Source organism: Lithobates pipiens, unplaced genomic scaffold (assembly GCF_037356315.1).
Source record: "Lithobates pipiens isolate NorthernLeopardFrog02 unplaced genomic scaffold, aLitPip1_a1.2 Scaffold_8, whole genome shotgun sequence".
Taxonomy (NCBI): domain Eukaryota; kingdom Metazoa; phylum Chordata; class Amphibia; order Anura; family Ranidae; genus Lithobates; species Lithobates pipiens.
The window spans coordinates 608,062,506-608,084,021 of record NW_027507903.1 but is presented as its reverse complement, the minus strand read 5'-3'; the positions used below and the strand labels follow the sequence as shown (position 1 = coordinate 608,084,021).

Below are 21,516 nucleotides of genomic sequence, written 5' to 3'. Positions count from 1 at the left end.
TTTATTAAAAGGGCAAGAATACACGAAATACAACATCCTTAATTAACGTAAGAGAAAATAAAAATAAAAATACATTGGCATAGGGTGAGTCGTACTACATAACATGACATAGATTGGGTATCCAAGTACCTTTGATTCGTCTCTTACGCCCTCATACAAGAAAGCTAATGTTTCCAAGATGGAGAGACTTAATAATTGTGGTCAACCCCTTCCCTTGTCGTGACTGAAAGCATCTTGCTTCTGAAGGTCTGTTAGGAATCCTGGATGGTTCCGCGAAGCCTGCCCTCCTTTTCAAGTATAATTGAGAAACAGGGCGGCATGGGCCCACGGAGGGACCCGTGGATCCAGGATGTGTTTGATTCCTAGTCAATCACAAATTTATATTGCCTGAAAGGTATTTTATGTATGGACAGTTTATGCTTACGTCCTCAGTAATGTCCTTTTCTCAGGAAAACTAAAGTCATTGTCTATGAAAATTCATTCCAAATGGCCAACACTCCTCCACCACGTTATCTCTCCACCACGTCATCTCTCCACCACGTCATCTCTCCACCACGTCATCTCTCCACCACGTCATCTCTCCACCACGTCATCTCTCCACCACGTCATCTCTCCACCACGTCATCTCTCCACCACGTCATCTCTCCACCACGTCATCTCTCCACCACGTCATCTCTCCACCACGTCATCACTCCACCACGTCATCACTCCACCACGTCATCACTCCACCACGTCATCACTCCACCACGTCATCACTCCACCACGTTATCTCTCCACCACGTTATCTCTCCACCACGTTATCTCTCCACCACATTATCTCTTAGAACATTTTTTTTAAAGTTTTGGGTAGAGTAATAAATGCTTAGAACCCATAACAGATTTTATATTTTCTATCTACCATTGAGAATATCATCTCTTAAATGTCTGTCACTGCGACAAATGTCCCAATTTGGAAGCTTTACCTCCTACTGCGTTTGCTACACTAACTAAAAAAAATGTCCATCTGGTTCAGTGGCATTGGACACCAGGAGATTATAAAGCAAGTTGATTTTCCAGGGACATTAAAGAGGAAGAGGAAGTAAACTCTCCCACTCTGATGCTTCTTTTCATTTAGTCCATTATAATAAGTCATTATCAGACTATAGCCACTGTAATCCCGCCCGAATCGCATATTACTTACTGTTTAAAGAAACTTTAAAAAACTTGTTTCCAGGGGTTAGGCAGCACCATCTTAAGTATTGTTTTCTGAGTCCACAGTGGAGTGTATTTCCGCCCTTACATTGAGCACTTCCTGCACTGTTAACCAAGCCTCCTTCTCAATCCAACGTTTCTATGGCAACCCTGCTTCCCTGTTCATAGCTTACTTGTTTATTTCATAGTATTTACTTGTGCCGATGTCTATTGTTTGCCTTTGTCATTCTTATCAGCTTCAACTGATAAGACTGCAGTAATGGCCAAGTTTAGACTGTATGTGAGGTCACATGGTCACATGGTGTGTAGGAGGAAGCTCTGAGTGATTAGCAGAGTTCAGTGTTGTGCCTAGGAAGTCCTGATAACAGATAGATAAGACATAGAGAGTGTGCTTTAAATCAGTGGAGATCTGGGCATGCTCAGTGACTTCATTCTACAGAAAAACAAGGATTACAACAATACTAAGCAAGTAAGGAGATATCTACAAGCAGTGTTCATTAGGGTTTTGTATGCTGATTTAGATGGGACAAAGTTGTGGGACAGGGTTTACAACCACTTTAATAAATATCAGACTGAAGTTATAATCCTTTCCTAAAAAAAATGTTTTTGCTTTCATTTATCTGTTTAAATATTCTGCAAACATAGAAATTTCAGTAACAAAAATAAATGGAAAAAACAAAACATTGTGCCTATTAAAAATACATTTCGATGGTGTTCCTTTAGAGCTGCCCAGGAAAATTTCTTAGGTATCCAGGTCTTGTCCAGGTTCTCAGCATGAGCTCCGTATAAGATCAGAAATTTATGTTTAGTGTGTTTAGTTCCTACTTTTGTCCTCCGTGACAACCTAAAAACAAAACAAAACAAAACGTATATATATATATATATATATATATATATATATATATATATATATATATATAAAGATAAATACATAAAGGTAAACAAATATACAGTTATTTGCTATCCTTTCTACATATCCAAGTGGTGTTGCTTTTTTTAAATACTTACCTACCGTAAAACATAATTCCAGGAAACCTGAAGATTCCCCCTTGCAGTGGAACTGATCTCATACTGCAAGGGTTACCTACTCTTTTAGGTCTAGAGCACATGTGTCAAACACAAGGCCTGAATCCTGCCCTTCCAGGCCATCGTACCTCTCCTGCAGCCCCCCTCATCTCTGCCAGTACCTTATCTCAATAGTCGGCAGCAGAGAGCAGGGCAGATCTCCTCCACCAGATCCTGCGCTTCTCCGTGCAGCTGCCAAAATGTTCATCTCTGTCCCCCCTGGTCTCGGCAGCCATCAGCAAAAGGGAGGACAGAACTCCTCCTACAGACCCTGCATCTCCGTGCAGCTGCAGCACCCTGTTATCTCTGACTCCCCTGGTCTCAGCATTCAGTAGACTCCAGCCCTTCTCTGATCCTCCTTCAGACCCTGCACTTTATGTTTCCTAGCTCTGCCCCAGCTTCTTCCCAGCAGCAACACAAAGGGTAATATAAGGAAGGGTGGGGGATTTTGACATGTGATGTAAAGGGGGGGGTGGGATACTCTGGACATCTGCTTATAATTATTATGAGAATAGCACAGTTCTATGCCAGTTGAAAGGGAGGGTCACATACCATTGGTATCATTCTCAAGAATCTTTATCGGAGACTGTCCAGACAGAACACCATGGCAGAACCATGCTCTGTAAACAAGAAAAAAAGAGGGCAAACTGCGCTACGGAATAAAACAAAATACCTAACGACCCAAAACCCAGGGTCTCTCGGAAGCTGCAACTCTAATGTACACCAAATATATACAAAATCGAAAAAGAAAAAAAAAGGAATTGCGCTAACCTGTATAAACTATATGTGAATATAAATGTGAACCCAAAAAATATATCAGTCAAGTGCAAAGTACAACCGAATATCTCCAGTTGTCACATCAAAAATAAATCACCTGTAAAAAATATATATAAAAATATATATATATACCGTACATATATGTGCAAGCCCAACAAATAGCAATCAAATATAAGATACAACTGAATATCTCCAGTTGTCACATCAAAAATAAATCACACAAGGGGCTGAAATAAATACCCATCATAGGTGACAAAAATTGATGACCATATCATAAAAAATAAATGAATAAATAAATAAATACATAAGTGATGAACTAAAATCAATTAAAGCACAAATCAATATTAATATAAATAATATAAAGGAATAATTAAAAATGAATAATTAAAAATGAATAATTAAAAATGAATAATTAAAAATGGTATGAAATAACAAGTAAATGTGAATAAATTAAATTAATAATGATAAATAGTGTCCATATGTGAATAAATTAAATTAATAGTGATAAATAGTGTCCATATGGTTGACCAACCACCCGTTATGAGTTTGCAATAAATAACTGAATTCCAATCAAAAATTCGCCATGTGCAACCGTGCTCTCACCACCATCACACATATAAGTTGGCTCCTTACCGACTCAATATGACCCCCCCGTTACAGAGGGTCACAGCAGGCGGAAAAAAATTTTGAATAGACTTTCATGTTAATAAGCTGTTTGTCCGGTCCTATATCTTCCACAAGATGGGTCTAGTACAATCTCTACCGATCCTCCCTTCCCGTACACCACTCTCCGCTCAGCGCAGTACCACATAAAAGATAAAGGCTCCAGTGTAAAACCTTCAACTTTAATTCATATAAAAAATACAGTAATGCACTTATAGGAATAATAGGAAGTGTGCGCCGGCCGGACGCACACAAGCAAACCAACCCATGCTTCCTGGTAATTGACAAACGAAGACCGAGGTGACGTCAGCGCATTGCTCAGTCCTACGTGTTTTGTAATAACTTACGCGTTTCGTAATAACTTACGTCGTCCAGGGGTATCATTCTCAAGAATCTTTATCGGAGACTGTCCAGACAGAACACCATGGCAGAACCATGCTCTGTTTGAGCATTCACCAATAAAGTTTCTTGTGAATGATACCAGCGGTTTGCACCCTTGTTTTCAGATTTGCATCATCTGCTACTGGAGTGTGAGTGGGCTTGGTAGCGGTCTGAGCCTGCTCTCCAAAGCTTAAGTCTAAGTTATTACTAAAACCTTTAATAATCGAATACAGAGACAATCATTTAATTTGATGAAGAATAGATACATTTATATAGTGTTGCAGATACAACTGGCCCTTTGAGGGCAACCACAATGAAATTGAGTTTGACACCCCTGGTCTAGGGGACATAGAAAAGATTTACTTATGAAATGAATACTGGTGAGGGGGATGCACTGGACACCTTTACTGCCATTGTGCTATATGCTGAGTGTCCAATGTGCACCCTGTGCCTTTAAGGAGGGGTGGGCTCCCCCAGGCTCATCTGTCCTCTGCCTATCCATTATAATGCATGTGCTTCCACTGTGGAGGCTCTCAAAATTTAGAGTTAGGACTGCAGATAATACTGGGGTGACGTGAAGTGGCTTTACATCTTGCACATGTATTTGCAAATGTGTGCAAACCAAACCCCTGTATTTAGCACATACTGTTAGACAGGATAATTTGGTTGGTTACAGGCTGGTTGGTATGTTGAGCTAGGAATTTTCTTTGGTATTGTTTGAAATGTGTCGCCCTTCCATGTGCTCCTTGCTGCAAAGGCCAGTTAACTGTTTGGGCAGTGGTCATTTGTTTATATACAAAAGATTTACTTACCTGATCCTTGCCAGTCCCATCAGTATCTTCTCCCCTATGCTTCACTGGTCTAAGGCCCTGACATCATCAAGACTAGTGATGGCCGAACGGTTCGCCCGGCGGTCGTTTCGCGGCGAATTTCCGACATTCGCGGTCCGCACGTTCGAACGCCTTTTTCCGTCGTTCGCCGCGGCGGACTTACGTGTTTAATGTATACAAGAACTTTAACCTTTGGTGACACGTTTATCATGTGATACAGGACAGCCAATTGAGACATGACAGCACATGGACACTTGTACATTCCCCCTAACCTATAAATACACCCGATCCGGTGGCCATTTTACATTCTTTCTTCTGTTACGATAGGGACAGGTTCCTGTGTGGAGTAGGGAGAGATAAACCACTAGCTATTTGGTACACAAAAGTTCTTTTCAGGACTGGTATAGGTGTTAGGTGTTGATAGGTTTGCTGTGCTGCTGATTCTTGCAGCAGCCTGAGTGTCTTTTGTTAGTTTAGAGAAAGGGAAAGGACGGTGTATGCTACAGGGACAGCCAGATTAGTCTTTCATCATCATCATCATCATCATCATCATTAGCTGTTACTATCAAGGTCCACAAAAGAGCTGTTCCAGTAACCACTAATCGTTCTCTTTTTTTGCCAATTTGTATAGGGACAGGAAGGAAGCAGTGTTGTCAGGCAGTGAGGGTAATTTTAAAGACTTGCTGTTATTATTAGTTCCACAAAGGTTCTTTTCAGGACTGGTATCAGTGGTACAGTAATAGGCTTGTACATGTATAATATTCTTTCTTCCAAATATAGAAAGGATATTATACTTGACTGCTGCCCTTCTGCTGCAGTCTGCTAAACATTCACAACTCACTTGTTCCACAAAAGTTCTTATAAGGACTGGTAACTTGGTATAGGGTGCTACGGTACATAGGCTTGAGTGCGGTACAGTCTGCTGTTCTGTAAGGACCGCTATCGGTCCACAATAGATAGGGTTGACGTGCACCACTGCTGACCGCTCACCTATACTGCAGCAGTCCTTCAGCGGTATAGGGACTGACGTACAGTCTGCTAATCACTAACACACAACCTGCTTGTTCCACAAAAGTTCTTATAAGGACTGGTAACTTGGTATAGGGTGCTACGGTACATAGGCTTGAGTGCGGTACAGTCTGCTGTTCTGTAAGGACCGCTATCGGTCCACAATAGATAGGGTTGACGTGCACCACTGCTGACCGCTGCCCTATACTGCAGCAGTCCTTCAGCGGTATAGGGACTGACGTACAGTCTGCTAAACACTAATACACAACCTGCTTGGTCCACAAAAGTTCTTATAAGGACTGGTAACTTGGTATAGGGTGCTACGGTACATAGGCTTGAGTGCGGTACAGTCTGCTGTTCTGTAAGGACCGCTATCGGTCCACAATAGATAGGGTTGACGTGCACCACTGCTGACCGCTCACCTATACTGCAGCAGTCCTTCAGCGGTATAGGGACTGACGTACAGTCTGCTAATCACTAACACACAACCTGCTTGTTCCACAAAAGTTCTTATAAGGACTGGTAACTTGGTATAGGGTGCTACGGTACATAGGCTTGAGTGCGGTACAGTCTGCTGTTCTGTAAGGACCGCTATCGGTCCACAATAGATAGGGTTGACGTGCACCACTGCTGACCGCTGCCCTATACTGCAGCAGTCCTTCAGCGGTATAGGGACTGACGTACAGTCTGCTAAACACTAATACACAACCTGCTTGGTCCACAAAAGTTCTTATAAGGACTGGTAACTTGGTATAGGGTGCTACGGTACATAGGCTTGAGTGCGGTACAGTCTGCTGTTCTGTAAGGACCGCTATAGGTCCACAATAGATAGGGTTGACGTGCACCACTGCTGACCGCTCACCTATACTGCAGCAGTCCTTCAGCGGTATAGGGACTGACGTACAGTCTGCTAATCACTAACACACAACCTGCTTGTTCCACAAAAGTTCTTATAAGGACTGGTAACTTGGTATAGGGTGCTACGGTACATAGGCTTGAGTGCGGTACAGTCTGCTGTTCTGTAAGGACCGCTATCGGTCCACAATAGATAGGGTTGACGTGCACCACTGCTGACCGCTGCCCTATACTGCAGCAGTCCTTCATCGGTATAGGGACTAAGAGTTTTGTCACAGGGTCATTTAAAAAATGACAGGCAGAGGAAGAGGCAGGCCCTTCCGCAGGGGTGGTAGGGGTAGGGCAGGAGCAACAGGCTTGAGCCAAAGTGGGAAGTTGCAGAAGGTGCGTTCAATTACTTTAAAGGATGCACCAGACTTGGTTGAGTGGCTCGCTCAGCCTTACTCTTCTGCACCCTCCTCATCCTCTCGATCTGCACCCTCTTCTTCACTCTCTGCTATGTGCACCCCCAAAGACACTACCACCAACAACACGACCACCACCACCACCACCACATACCTTCCGCTTGAGTCACTGGAATTATTTTCCGATCCATATCAAGAGGACATTTCTGATGCGCAGCCACTCTTGGTATTGGATCAGGAAGAGGAGGTAGCAACAAGCGCTACTCAGCAGTCTGACGCCAGTACCCAGATCAGCCCAAGGAGGAGGTTGGTCCCCGGTGTTGCTGCCTACTCCGAGATCTCTACTTATAGCGGTGGGGAAGGTGACGTTGATGATGACGTGTCTAGTGATGTCACGTGGGTGCCCACAAGAGAGGAAGAGGAGGGGAGTTCAGAGGGAGATATGGACCAGCAGATAGGGAGGAGAAGCAGCAATGACTTACATTGCACAGCAGGGACAAAGCAGACTGCAAATGTATCAGGAGCGAGTCATCGACCATGTACGGTCACATCTGGCGCTCCCAGGACACCGGCACATGGCTCCGCAGTGTGGGCTTTTTTTAACGTGTCCGCTGCTGACAATAGCGTTGCCATCTGCAATCTTTGCAGTCAACGCGTTAGTCGCGGTAAGCCCAATACTCACCTAGGGACGACCGCCTTAAGAAGGCACATGAGCAGCCATCACCGAGCCCAGTGGGAGCAACGGAACACACAAAGCCACACTGCAGGCTCTCACCGTCCAGCCTCGTCTTCTACTTCTCCTTCTCCTCTCTCCTCACAATTGTCCTCCACTCCACCTTCCATCACGCCAAGCTCACATTTTTCTGCAAAAAGGCAGGCTTCCGTGGGCCTAATGTTTGAGCGTAAAAAAATGATGACGCCGGATAACCCTCTTGCCCAACGGTTGGCGGCTGGCTTGTCAGAACTCATAGCCCGCCAACTACTGCCATATAAACTGGTGGACTCGGAGGCCTTTCGCAAATTTGTGGCCATTGGAACACCACAATGGAAGGTCCCAGGAAGGAAGTATTTCTCAGAGAAGGGCATCCCAGAGCTATATGGCCATGTTCAGCGGCAAGTGAATGTATCTCTGGCACACAGTGTCGGTGCCAAGATACATCTGACCACAGACACGTGGTCTAGCAAACACGGGCAGGGAAGGTATATCAGTTTTACTGCCCACTGGGTGAACCTTCTGACGGCCGTCAAGCATGTAACCCGTGGCACCCGTGTAGATTTGGTTTTACCGCCACGGATTGCATGCAGGCCTGACTCTTCTTCTCCTCCTCCTACTCCATCCTCCTCCCTCTCCTCCTCAGCTGCCTCCTCCTTTTCCGCTGCTAGCGTCTCTTCCACTGCACCGCCCAAGCTCCCCAGAACCTATTCCACATGCCAGGTGAGACGTTGCCATGCCGTGCTGCGTCTGTTGTGCCTGGAAGCAAAGAGCCACACTGGCCCGGCACTCCTTTCAGCTTTGCGTTCACAGGCAGATGAGTGGCTAACACCGCTCAATTTGACAGTTGGTAAAGTGGTGTGTGACAACGGTGCCAATCTGCTTAGCGCATTGAAACAGGGCAAAATCACGCACGTGCCGTGCATGGCACACGTCTTAAACTTGGTCGTGCAGCGATTCCTTGTCAAATACCCTGGGGTCCAGGACATCTTGCGGCAGGCAAGGAAAATCTCGGCCCATTTCAGAAGATCTTACACGGCCATGGCTCGCCTTGCTGACATTCAGCGGCGACACCATCTGCCGGTCAGACGTCTTATTTGCGATTGCCCGACGCGATGGAACTCAACCTTCTATATGCTTGATAGGCTGCTCCAGCAGAAACGTGCAGTTAACGTCTACCTGTATGAACTCTGCGAAAGAAACGGTTCTGGGGAGCTGGGTTTTTTTTCACCGCGCCAGTGGCTGCTCATGCGCGACACATGCAGACTTCTGCGGCCATTTGAGGAGATCACCAAACTGGTCAGTCGCAGCCATGGCGCCATCAGTGACATGGTACCTTATGCCTTCTTTCTGGAGCGTGCATTGCGTCGTGTCATTGATCAGGCTGTGGAGGAGCAGGAGCGGGAAGATGAGGAAGTCGCAATGCTGGATGAATTCCCAGGGGGGGCTACTCTATCTGAGACAAGTCAACAACAGGAGTCTGATGAGGAGTCAGAGGAGGATGGTGCCGGGGCGGATGAGCAGGAGCAAGAAGAGCATGCTTTAAACCTTTCTGGGATCCCTGTTGTGCGAGGATGGGGAGAGGAGAATGAAGAGGACGACATTATCCTGGATGATGAGCAGGAGCCAGGCCACCACACCGCTTCCACTTTAGTGCAAATGGGGGCCTTCATGCTCCAGTGTTTTAATAGGGACCCCCGTATAAAAAGCATGAGGGTCAAGGACCAGTACTGGGTGGCAACGTACTTAGACCCCCGGTACAAACACAAAATGGCGGAAATGTTACCGCCGTCGCAGAGGGCTGTCAGAATGCAGCACTTCCAGGCCTTGCTTCGAGAAATGCTGCATTCTGCTTTTGCGTGCGCTGGCAGAGGAGCAATTCCCACTCCCAGAGAAGGATTTGCGGGTACCAATCCAACAGCGCCTGCAAGAAGAGGCCGGTTTGAAGATGTGTTGGTGACTTCGGATATGAGGTCATTCTTTCAGCCGACCCATCGACAGGTGTCATCCGGATCCAGCATCAGGGAACGCCTAGACCGTCAGGTGTCCGACTACATTGGGTTAACGGCCGATGTGGACGCTCTGAGGAGTGATGAACCCCTAGACTACTGGGTGGGCAGGCTTGACCTCTGGCCAGAGCTTGCCCAATTTGCAATCGAACTGTTGGCTTGCCCCTCATCCAGTGTCCTGTCCGAAAGGACGTTCAGCGCAGCAGGGGGGATTGTGACCGATAAGCGTACTCGCCTAGCTCACCACAGTGTTAACTACCTCACATTTCTAAAAATGAATGAGGCATGGATCTCGGAGGAATTCAACACATGTGATCAGTAGACCATGTATATGTCTATAAACAATTTTTGGAATCAAGCACACAGACCTTCTTAATTCATTTGGCTCACTTCCCTGACCCAAAAAAGCACACCGTACTATATGCCCCTACCCTCCTCTTTGAAGAGGTTGAGCGGTGTCATATTTCTACTGGGGCTGCTTATTATGAGGGGTTCCCACCATCCCTGTGCTGTGCTGACTTCCTCCTGGGTGTTCTTATTATGAGGGGCTCCCACCATCCCTGTGCTGTGCTGACTTCCTCCTGGGGGTTCTTATTATGAGGGGATCACACCATCCCTGTGCTGTGCTGACTTCCTCCTGGGGCTGCTTACGGTGCTGCTGTCAGCGCTGTATGTCACGGAGCTGCTGTCAGCGCTGTATGTCACGGAGCTGCTGTCAGCGCTGTATGTCACGGAGCTGCTGTCAGCGCTGTATGTCACGGAGCTGCTGTCAGCGCTGTATGTCACGGAGCTGCTGTCAGCGCTGTATGTCACGGAGCTGCTGTCAGCGCTGTATGTCACGGAGCTGCTGTCAGCGCTGTATGTCACGGAGCTGCTGTCAGCGCTGTATGTCACGGAGCTGCTGTCAGCGCTGTATGTCACGGAGCTGCTGTCAGCGCTGTATGTCACGGTGCTGCTGTCAGCGCTGTATGTCACGGAGCTGCTGTCAGCGCTGTATGTCACGGAGCTGCTGTCAGTGCTGTATGTCACGGAGCTGCTGTCAGCGCTGTATGTCACGGAGCTGCTGTCAGCGCTGTATGTCACGGAGCTGCTGTCAGCGCTGTATGTCACGGTGCTGCTGTCAGCGCTGTATGTCACGGAGCTGCTGTCAGCGCTGTATGTCACGGAGCTGCTGTCAGCGCTGTATGTCACGGAGCTGCTGTCAGCGCTGTATGTCACGGAGCTGCTGTCAGCGCTGTATGTCACGGAGCTGCTGTCAGCGCTGTATGTCACGGTGCTGATGTCAGTGCTCTGTATTACGGTGCTGCTGTCAGTGCTCTGTATCTCCTGCACCCTCTTGTTTGCCTACCCTGGTCCCTGACCTTCCCTCTCCTCCATTGCCTTCATTAGCTCCATAGTCCTGAATTGTCAGAACAATTTCCCAAATAAAAAAAAAATGCTTGTAGTTATCGATCCCAAATTCACCTCATACATGTATTATGCTATTGTCCAGGTGGTGGGACTACGTGCTACCCCCTAATAATTACCCCGTGGCCGCAAATTCGACCTAAAGGTTTGCGAAATTCGCCTCCCATTGAAGTCAATGGAGCCCGCGGCGAACGGTCGTTTTCGCGAACGTTTGTGTCCGTTCGCGTTTCGCGTTCGCGAAACGTCCCGTCGGAAGTTCGTCCATCACTAATCAAGACCAATGTACAGTTCATAGGCCTTTACTGGACTTGATCATGTTGAGGGACAGTCCGCGGCATGGGCCATTTGCTGGGGAGCAGAGGTTCAAGTAATAGAATGCTTTTACCCTCTCCCAGACCTAATAGAGCAGATAACCCTTGCAGGGCAGACCCACTGCCAAGAGGAATTTTCAGTTTCCCAGAGTTGGGTTTTACCTTATGTGGCACCTACTTTTGTTAAAAACTCTAGGCAAAGAGCCCTATTTTCTGGGTGACATTTGGTAGTGCAGGAGTGAGAGAGAGTAAGTACCTACTCCCATCTTTAGAGGTACAACTGTTTTTTTGAAGTTAAGTAAAAGCCTTCATTGAAAATTACTTTTCAAAATATTCAATAAATCCAGCAATAGGCAGCTGAATTTTATATGCAAGTTTTGATTTTTCCAAGTTGAGTTGAAAGACAAACTTGGCCCTAGACTCTACTTGCCACATGAGCCTAATGCCACTCACTACATTAAGGCTTTTTTGACTTAGCTGGTGATTCTTAATTCACTGTAAATCATGGTTGTCAGCAGTTAGTGGGTAATTGGTAAGATTAATGCCACCTGCCACCATTTACACCGAAATCCTTATTCACCTCACCCCAACCACATTGCTTGGACAGGAATGCGGCTCATCCCCATTCCCCTCTATGGGGCATGGTGCCAGGTGATATTGTCTGGCAAACACAACATGCCCTAATTTTTTCACAGAACCACAAGGCACAACTTTACAGTGGTGACAATATGTATGGCAATTGCCTGGTTTTGACAGGCAACTGAGGTGAGTTAAAAACATGCCTCAACAGCTTGAATTTAGCACACCGATATGCCCATGTGACAGGGACCCAGGGCAGCCATCAGAAATTTTGGGGCCCCTTAGAGAACTTTAGGCCTGGGCACCCCCAGGCCTGTCTGCCAACATTCCCCAGGGCCTGCCCACTGGCCGTCCCACCAAATCCGCCCACTAGCCATCCCATCAAGTCCTTCCGTGCACACACCTTTTATTTTAATACTTACAATGTCATATATGAAAATGAACAGTGTATTATAAGTCCTAAGTGCTTTCATATTTATATTTTGCCCAAAAGAGACATCCCAAACCAGCAGCTGTATGCTTGCAGCCCCCCTAACACCTGTACGCTCTCAGTCCCCCTAACACCTGTATGCTCTCAGCCCCCCTAACACCTGTATGCTCTCAGCCCCCTAAAACCTGTACGCTCTCAGCCCCCTAAAACCTGTATGCTCTCAGCCCCCCTCACACCTGTACCCTCTCAGCCCCCCTCACATCTGTGCACTCTCAGCCCCCCTAACACCTGTACGCTCTCAGCCCCCCTAACACCTGTACTCTCTCAGCCCCCTAACACCTGTATGCTCTCAGCCCCCCTCACATCTGTATGCTCTAAGCCCCCCTCACACATATACACAGGCACACACATATGTACACAGGCGCACACACACATGAACACACACGCACACATGTACACATGCACTGGCACACACACATATGTACACAGACACACATGCACATAGGCACACACACACACATATATGTACACAGACACACACATGTACACGCACATAGGCACACACACACATATGTACACAGACACACACATGCACACACACACACACATATGTACACAGACACACACACACACATATGTACACAGACACACACATGCACACATATGTACACAGACACACACAGGCACACACAAGCACACACACATATGTACACAGACACACATATACACATGCACATAGGCACACACACATGTATACACAGACACACACATGTACACCACCCTACCCTTGTTCCTCTTCAGTTGTACATTAGTCCTTACTTGGAAGGTGCTGTTCCTGGTCCCAGCTCTTGTGCAAAACACACGAGGAGTGCACATGCTGGAATTGACCAGAGGTGGCAGCAAAGAGCCCGATGTCAATGACACAGCAGTAGCTGCTGACTCGCACACATTCTGAAAGCCAGTGCAGCCACAGAGCTTTCATACACCTCTCCCTGCCTCTCATCCCCGCCAGACAGCCGGGCCCTTCTAGGGGCCCCTTACAAGAGTGTGGGCTGTACCCCCCTGATGGCAGGCCTGCAGGGACCTAAAGGACTAATAAAGTAACTTGGGAGGTTGGAAGGGAAAGGCAAGCCTGACTTTTCTGAAAAAACTGCATATATCTTTAGCTACCTACTGTATATATCATGATCTACTGGTCATATTGACTTCTTGTCATTTGGTTTTCAACTGAAGGTTTCTTTTGAATATTTCCTATGTTTGTGTTCTGGTTTTATCTAACTTAATCCTTCCTTTGGCATAATCAATGCAGAGCGAAATCAGTTTTGCTCTGCATTGATTATGCAGAGCAACCACTGGAACATGGAAAAGAACACACTGTGCAAGTTCTAGCTCAACTTGTTGGACATCACAGAGGGTTATGGACGCCTTCCATGTGAGGAGGTGAGTCATATGCTCAACCACTAACAAAAGTGCCAGCTATTTCACTTTCCCCATGGTGGCCCATCAGAGTGGTACAGAAGCAAAGGAAAGACTGGTAAATGATGCTGGGGACAGGTGAGGCAGAGGAGTAAAGGAGACCTTTTAATTTTACCTTGCATCAGAAGAAAGGTTCAGTTTAAGTCATTCATATAAGTGTTGGGTGCTGGGCCATCTAGTCTTTTTCATAGGTACTGCTAATCCCTATATGCAGTATAAAAACTGTATCTGGCTGATTAACATGTTCAATCAACTTTTAAACATAAAAGATTGGGTAAATTATCAAGAGATAACTTTCACATTATAAAGTCATGCAATTGGCCAAGATCCAAAATGAAATATAAAAAGGAATAACAAAAATAACACTGTCTTTCTTCACATGAGAATGCAGTATATTTCCATAAATGTATCACCGTTATCCACACAATGTGATGCTTTCTTGCTCACCTTGACAACATTTTTTGTCTCCTGGGACCATAGTTTGTTCTTCTGGATCCACACTGAGGTTCACTTCACAACACATGGATTGTTTCTCTTCTTCATCAGAGACCTCAGTGATCGAGAAGGTGTAGACTCCACTGTCTGCTGGCACAATGTCTTTAAGTTGTAGGTCACCTTTCCCTTCTTTCCAGAATGGCAAGGATGTTCTTTCTTGGTCAACTTCCATGTTAATACCTTTCTGAGAGTGAACTGTAACCTTATTGCCAGGGCCAAGACTCTTCTCCCAAGACAGCAAGACCTTGTTAGGATTCCAAAAACTTAGGTTGAATGCACACGGAAGAATGACTGTATCACCAGTTTCAGCCCTGACCTCAGTGTTGGGGCGCGAGCAGCAACCCTTGGCATCAACTAGATGACACAAGAACAAGAGGCAATAAATTGACTACGATATTTTTAGAAAGGAGAGTAGAAGAACGAGAATGTTAAGATGAGGTCCGTTAGAAAGTTAACCCTTTTTATATGCACATACAGTATGCAATGGCAGGGCTGGTGGGTCTTAACAACCTTATGCTGAATATATGTAACACGGTGTTGTTCTGGAGCTTAATTCATCAGTGCCATCAGAACTTTGACCAAGCAATCCAGCAGCTAATTAGCCCTAGGATGGCTTCTACATAAAAGCCAGGCGCCAGCTTAAAAAAAAAAATACCAGGATGATACCTGTGAAGCTTATTCTCAGTGATTCAATCTCTGGACGTGGAGAACAGTCCCAGCTTCTCCTTCTCAAATGGGCCCCGTCGCCTAGGGTCTAACCCCCTAGAGCCAGGCTCCTGAGGACGAACCAAATCGGAAAACAGGGTTTACATCATCTTAAGTAAAACAAGGCTTGAACCATCATGGCTTCCATTCCATCAAGTGGCTCACTCGTCGCAACCCACGACTACTACCGCAGGCGCCTGGGGTCCACCTCCAGTAACAGCTCCTGCGGCAGCGTGGACTATTCTGGAGAGGTCATTCCCCACCACCCAGGTCTCCCAAAGTCGGATCCTGGCCACTGGTGGGCCAGCTTCTTCTTTGGTAAACCTCCTCATCCCATCATGACCACTGTGTCTGAATCCCCGGAGAACTCAGGAAGCATTCATGTGACCAATAGCTTTATCCCTTGTGGCCTGGCTCAGGAGGTGGTGAGGAAGAACATTGGTGAGACCAAGACTGACTCCAGCGCCTCCGCCTGACTCCGCTATGCATTCCCCCCCTCCTCACCGCAAAAACACTGGGTGGTGGAGCCCATTCCACCCCCCCACCCCCCCCCCCCCACAGGCTGCCACCCCCCCCCCCCCCCGTAGCTTTTGTTTTTGGTCATTACTTTTGTTTTTTATGGTTTTTATACAATGGAAAAATAAATAAAAAGTAACTTGTTTTTATTACATCTATAACACTGAAACATTCTTAATTGTTTGGTCCCCTGTTCCCCCCTTCCCCACCTAAGATGCCTTGTTTTTATTTGTAATTGTCTAATAAAGTTTGGCAGCCTTTAAAAAAAAAAGATAATGTCTGTAGCTGCAGGCAAATGACGTACATGGCGTTAAAGTGGAAGTTCACAAATTTTTTTTATCTTTCCATTTATTAAATCTTCTTCCCTCATGTTTTTTGGATAGAAAAAAAACGTTTTTTTTCTGCCAGTAAATGCCTTATACAGCTCACTTCCTGTTTCTTGTGTGGTAGAAAGCCTAGGCTTATGACATCATGCACAGCTCTCTCTCCCACTCTTGTGAGAGTTTATAATGTTTGGGGGTTCCAAGTAATTTTCTAGCAAAAAATATGGATTTTAACTTGTAAACACCAAATGCCAAAAAATAGGTTCAGTCATGAAAGGGTTATAGCACTGCTACTTTGTATTGTGTGTCTGTAGCTGTGTGTATCTCATGGTTTTAGCAGCTGCTTGTTTTGTATTTACATAGGTTATTCAGCGTGGTATTTTTCACTTTTTTATAAAAATCCCTATTTACTGGTGTGGCATCTGTGGTGCAGGCAGTGGGAGATTTAAGTACCTACTCCCTACAGTTTTTATTTAAATTAAAACGGAGCTCCATCCAAAAGCTTTGATAGCTGCAAAGGGTGGGCCAATTCAATATTGAACCCTACGGACTAAAACTGGGATGCCATTAAAGTTCATGTGTGTGTAAAGGCAGGTGTCCCAATACTTTTGGTAATATAGCGTATATATGTTATTTTACACTCCTAGAAGGAGTAAATTGGCATTGCGGGAGCGGGTCACACTGTTTAAACCTAAGAAAGTAAAGCAGTGTGTGCTGTGCTCTCTGCCTCCCCCTACCGTGCAGTACCCGACAGGAAGAGATAAGGTAAATGACTGCCATTTTTTAAAAGGCTATCTGTATGTACAGTGGATATAAAAAGTCTACACACCCCTGTTAAAATGTCAGGTTTCTGTGATGTAAAAAAATAAGACAACGATAATCAATTCAGAATTTTTTCCACCTTTAATGTGACCTATAAACTGTACAACTCAGTTGAAAAAACAATTGAAAAAAAATGTAATAGTGTGGTTGCATAATGCTGCGTACACACGATCGCACATTCTGACAACAAAATCCATGTTTTTTTACCGACGGATGTTGGTTCAAACTTGTCTTGCATACACACGGTCAGACAAATATTGTTGGAAATCCCGAACGTCAAGGACGTGGTGATGTCAACACGCACGACGAGCCGAGAAAAATTAAATTCAATAGCCAGTGCGGCTCTTCTGCTTGATTCCGAGCATGCGTGGAATTTTGTGCGTCGGAATTGTGTACACACGATCGGAATTTCCGACAATGGATTTTATTGTCGGAAAATTTGAGATCCAGATCTCAAATTTTGTTTGTCGGAAATTCAGACGGAAAATGTCCGATGGAGCCTATACACGGTCAGAATTTCCGACAACAAGCTCCCATCGAACATTTGTTGTTGGAAATTCTGACCGTGTGTACGGGGCATAAGTGTGCACACCCTCTTATAACTGGGGATGTAGCTGTGTTCAGAATTAAGCAATCACATTCAAACTCATGTTAAATAGGAGTCAGTACACACCTGCCATTTTTTAAAGTGCCTCTGATTAACCCCAAATAAAGTTCAGCTGTTCTAGTAGGTCTTTCCTGACATTTTCTTAGTCGCATCCTACAGCAAAAGCCATGGTCTGCAGATATTGGAGGTATCTCATTGTTAAAAGGTATCAGTCAGGAGAAGAGTACAAAAGAATTCCCAAGGCATTAGATATACCATGGAACACCATGAAGACCGTCATCATCAAGTGGAGAAAATACACAACAGTGACATTACCAAGAACTGGACGTCCCTCCAAAATTGTTGAAAAGACAAGAAGAAAAATGGTCAGACAGGCTTCCAAGATGTCTACAGCAACATTAAAGGAGCTGCAGGAATATCTGGCAAGTACTGGCTGTGTGGTACATGTGACAACAATTTCCTGTATTTTTCATATGTCTGGGCTATGGGGTAGAGGGGCAAGACAGAAGCCTTTTCTTAAAAAGGAAAAACATCCAAGCCAGGCTAAATTTTGCAAAAACACATCTGAAGCCTCCCAAAAGCATGTGGGAAAATGTGTTGTGGTCTGATGAGACCAAGGTTGAACATTTTGCCCATAATTCCAAAGGATATATTTGGCGCAAAAACAACACTGCACACCACCAAAAGAACACCATACCCACTGTGAAGCATGGTGGTGGCAGCATCATGCTTTGGGACTGTTTTTCTTCAGCTGGAACAGGGGCCTTAGTCAAGGTAGAGGAAATTATGAACAGTTCCAAACACCAGTCAATATTGGCACAAAACCTTCAGGCTTCTGCTAAAAAGGTGAATATAAAGAGGGACTTCATCTTTCAGCATGACAATGACCCAGAGCATACATCCAAACCAACAAAGGAATAGCTTCACCAGAAGAATAATAAAGATTGGGAATGGCCCAGCCAGAGCCCAGAGCTGAATCCCATTGAAAATCGAAAGGGGTGATCTGCAGAGGGCTGTGCACAGGAGATGCCCTCGCAATCTGACAGATTTGTAGTCTTTTTGCAAAGAAGAGCGGGCAAAACTTTGTCAAGTCGAGATGTGCCATGCTGATAGACTCATACCCAAAAAGATTGAGTGCTGTAATAAAATCAAACGGGGCTTAAACAAAGTATTAGTGTAAGGGTGTGCACACTTATGCAACCATATTATTATTTCATTTTTATTTTTACTTCCCTTCAAAGATTTCAGTTTGTTGTTCAACTGAGTTGTATAGTTTATAGGTCACATTAAAGGTGGAAAAAGTTCTGAAATTATTTATTTGTCTCATTTTTTTACATCACGGAAATCTGCCATTTTAAGAGGGGTTTGCAAACATTTTATATCCACTGTATGTGTGTTTATATATATATGTGTGTGTGTGTGTGCACATGTGCATGTATGTGTATATGTGTGTATGTGTTTATATGTGTGTGTATATGTGCATTTATATACTGTATGTGTGTGTTTTTATATGAGAGTGCATGTATGTGTGTGTGTATTTATAGATGAGTGTGCATATATTTACAGTATATGTCTGCATGAGTGTATGAGTGTACATGTATGTATGCACATTTTATGTATGAACTTTTAATCTTGACCCCCTATATGTGTACTATCACAACTGATTTGTTTTCCCGCTTGTTCATAGTACCAGCAAAAAAATTCTGTTCCCCTGAAAAGCCATCCATGCTCAGATCCCTTTTTAGAGGCATTTGACAGCTGGTAAAGAAGCATATGTTGCCTCCTGACCGCCGGCTTTAACCCCATAAATGCATCATCACTATGCTGCAATTGCGTGCAATGCACACAGTTGTGGTATGGTTGCAGTGCAGCCCCATTCACCTAGGGGTATACTTCAAGGGCGCCCTGACTGGAAAAAGATTGAGAAACACCGACATAGAGGAACTAATCTCTCCATTTTCCTCCTGCAGCTGCTCAATGCCTGCGGGAGGAATAGGAGAAGAAGCGTGGGAATGGAGAAATCGGTTCCTTTATACGCAGCCACTTGCGACCTTGACCTGGCATTCCACCAATGGGCTCGGAAGAAAGGGCCCTGTCCGGGGGTCAGGAGGGCCCTTCATGGTTTCTTACATCGGGGCACTGAAGGCTCTAGTTATGCCACTGGGTAAAACCTTCTACAGGTCAAGTGGTTATTCAAATAAAAAACAGAAAACATAGGTTAAATTATCAAGAGATAACATACACAATACAAATTTCATGTGATTAGTCAAGATCCAAAATGAAATATAAAAAACATAGGAATAACAAGAATAAAAATGTCTTTCTTTACATGAGAATATATTTCCATGAATTAATCACTGTTCACTACACAATGTGCTGCTTTCTTGCTCACCTTGAGAACATTTTTCTTCTCCTGGATCCACAGTTTCTTTTGCTGGGTCCACATTGAGGGTCACATCACAGCACACGGGTGGTTTCCTTTCTTCATCAGGGATCTGAGTGATCCAGAAGATGTAGGCTCCACTGTCTGATGGCACCACGTCTCTAAGTTCTAGGTCACCTTTCCCATCTTTCCAGAATGGCAGGGATGTTCTACCTTGGTCAACTTCCATGCAAATACCTTTCTGGGAGTGAACCATAACATTATTGCCAGGGCCGAGCCTCTTCTCCCAAGACAGCAAGGCTTTATTAGTATTCCAACGGCTCAGGTCAATTGAACATGGAAGAATGACTGTATCACCTGATTTTGCCTTAAGCTCCATTTTGGGACATGGACAGCAACCTTTGGCATCAACTAGAAGATGAAACATCAACAAGAGGCAATACGTTCACTAAAAACATTCTCAGAAAGGAGATTAGAAGAGAGAATGTTAAGATGAGATTCATGTTTAGGTTAACCTTTTTTATGACAGCAGTAAGCACATGTGCGGTGGCAAAGCTGGTGGGCCTTAACACCCTTCTGCTGCATATATGGATCACTGTGTTGTTCTTGGTCATACTTCATCAGCGCCTCCATAACGTTGACCAAGTTGTCACTGACAGCTCTAAGCACAATCTGTAGCCAGTAGGATAGACCCTCTGACATCAGCAGCGTGCAACCAATAACAGTGCCAAATGATCATTAGACCCTTCTGCCAGACTCAGGCACCAATTTTTGACTTAAAGGGCTGGCTAACAATGTAACAGGTTAGCTAAGTTTGAAGTCGTATATTAGCTCCTTATATGTCTAAAGCTACAGATAGGGAAACAATAATAGTCAGTCAATCAGGGCCAGTCCTCTGCAATTAGGTAAAACATTTAATTGGCCAGGTGTGCTGGCAGCAAGAAACACTCAACCAATATTAAATTTTATATTTAAAATTAAAATCCTTACAAATTGCTTCGGGAGTATATAAAAAAAATGCTATTTTTACAATGTCTTAGGAGAACCTTTGCACACCTTTGTGTACACAGTGTGACATTAGATTTACAACCTGCCATGCAAACTGAATACTGACCTGAAAAATAAGGTCCTGTATAAACTACTAAACTCCTATACTAAACCACAGAACTAGAAAACATGGCGATGAGAAGCAAAGTCCTTCTGCTGAGTGTACATCTACCTATGGGCTTTCCAGTGACCAGGGGTGGACTGACAACTCATGGGACCCCCGGGCAATAGGAGATTATGGGGCCCCCAGGCAATCCGATATTATTATGGGGCCACACAGTATACAATCACACAGTATACACATACATGTAGACCAAAAGGATGTCGGTAAGAGACATTTGTACAGATGTAAAAAAAACACAGATTTTTACATACTGTCCCTGGTTTTACTGAGGCTGGCAACCCTGATGGGGCCCCCTAGTGGCTCAGGGCCCTAGGGCAGTGCCCGAGTGGCCCAACGGTCAGTCCGCCCCTGCCAGTGACCAGCACTCTCTTCTCCCTAAGGGGCCTAGGGAACTGT

The 21,516-nt window shown here is 45.1% G+C and overlaps 1 protein-coding gene across 1 annotated transcript in view; it reads right to left on the bottom strand.

The window, feature by feature from the left end:
• Positions 1 to 1,731: 1,731 nt before the first annotated feature.
• LOC143961346 (uncharacterized) overlaps positions 1,732 to 21,516 on the bottom strand; it is a 25,529-nt gene continuing 5,744 nt past the window's right edge. The window contains exons 2-4 of the mRNA XM_077470614.1: positions 19,959 to 20,360; positions 14,546 to 14,947; positions 1,732 to 2,035 (exon numbers count right to left, since the gene is read on the bottom strand). Of these exons, the coding sequence (XP_077326740.1) occupies positions 2,013 to 2,035; positions 14,546 to 14,947; positions 19,959 to 20,360 (827 nt within the window). The 3' untranslated portion in view covers positions 1,732 to 2,012. The remainder of the gene's footprint in view (positions 2,036 to 14,545; positions 14,948 to 19,958; positions 20,361 to 21,516) is intronic.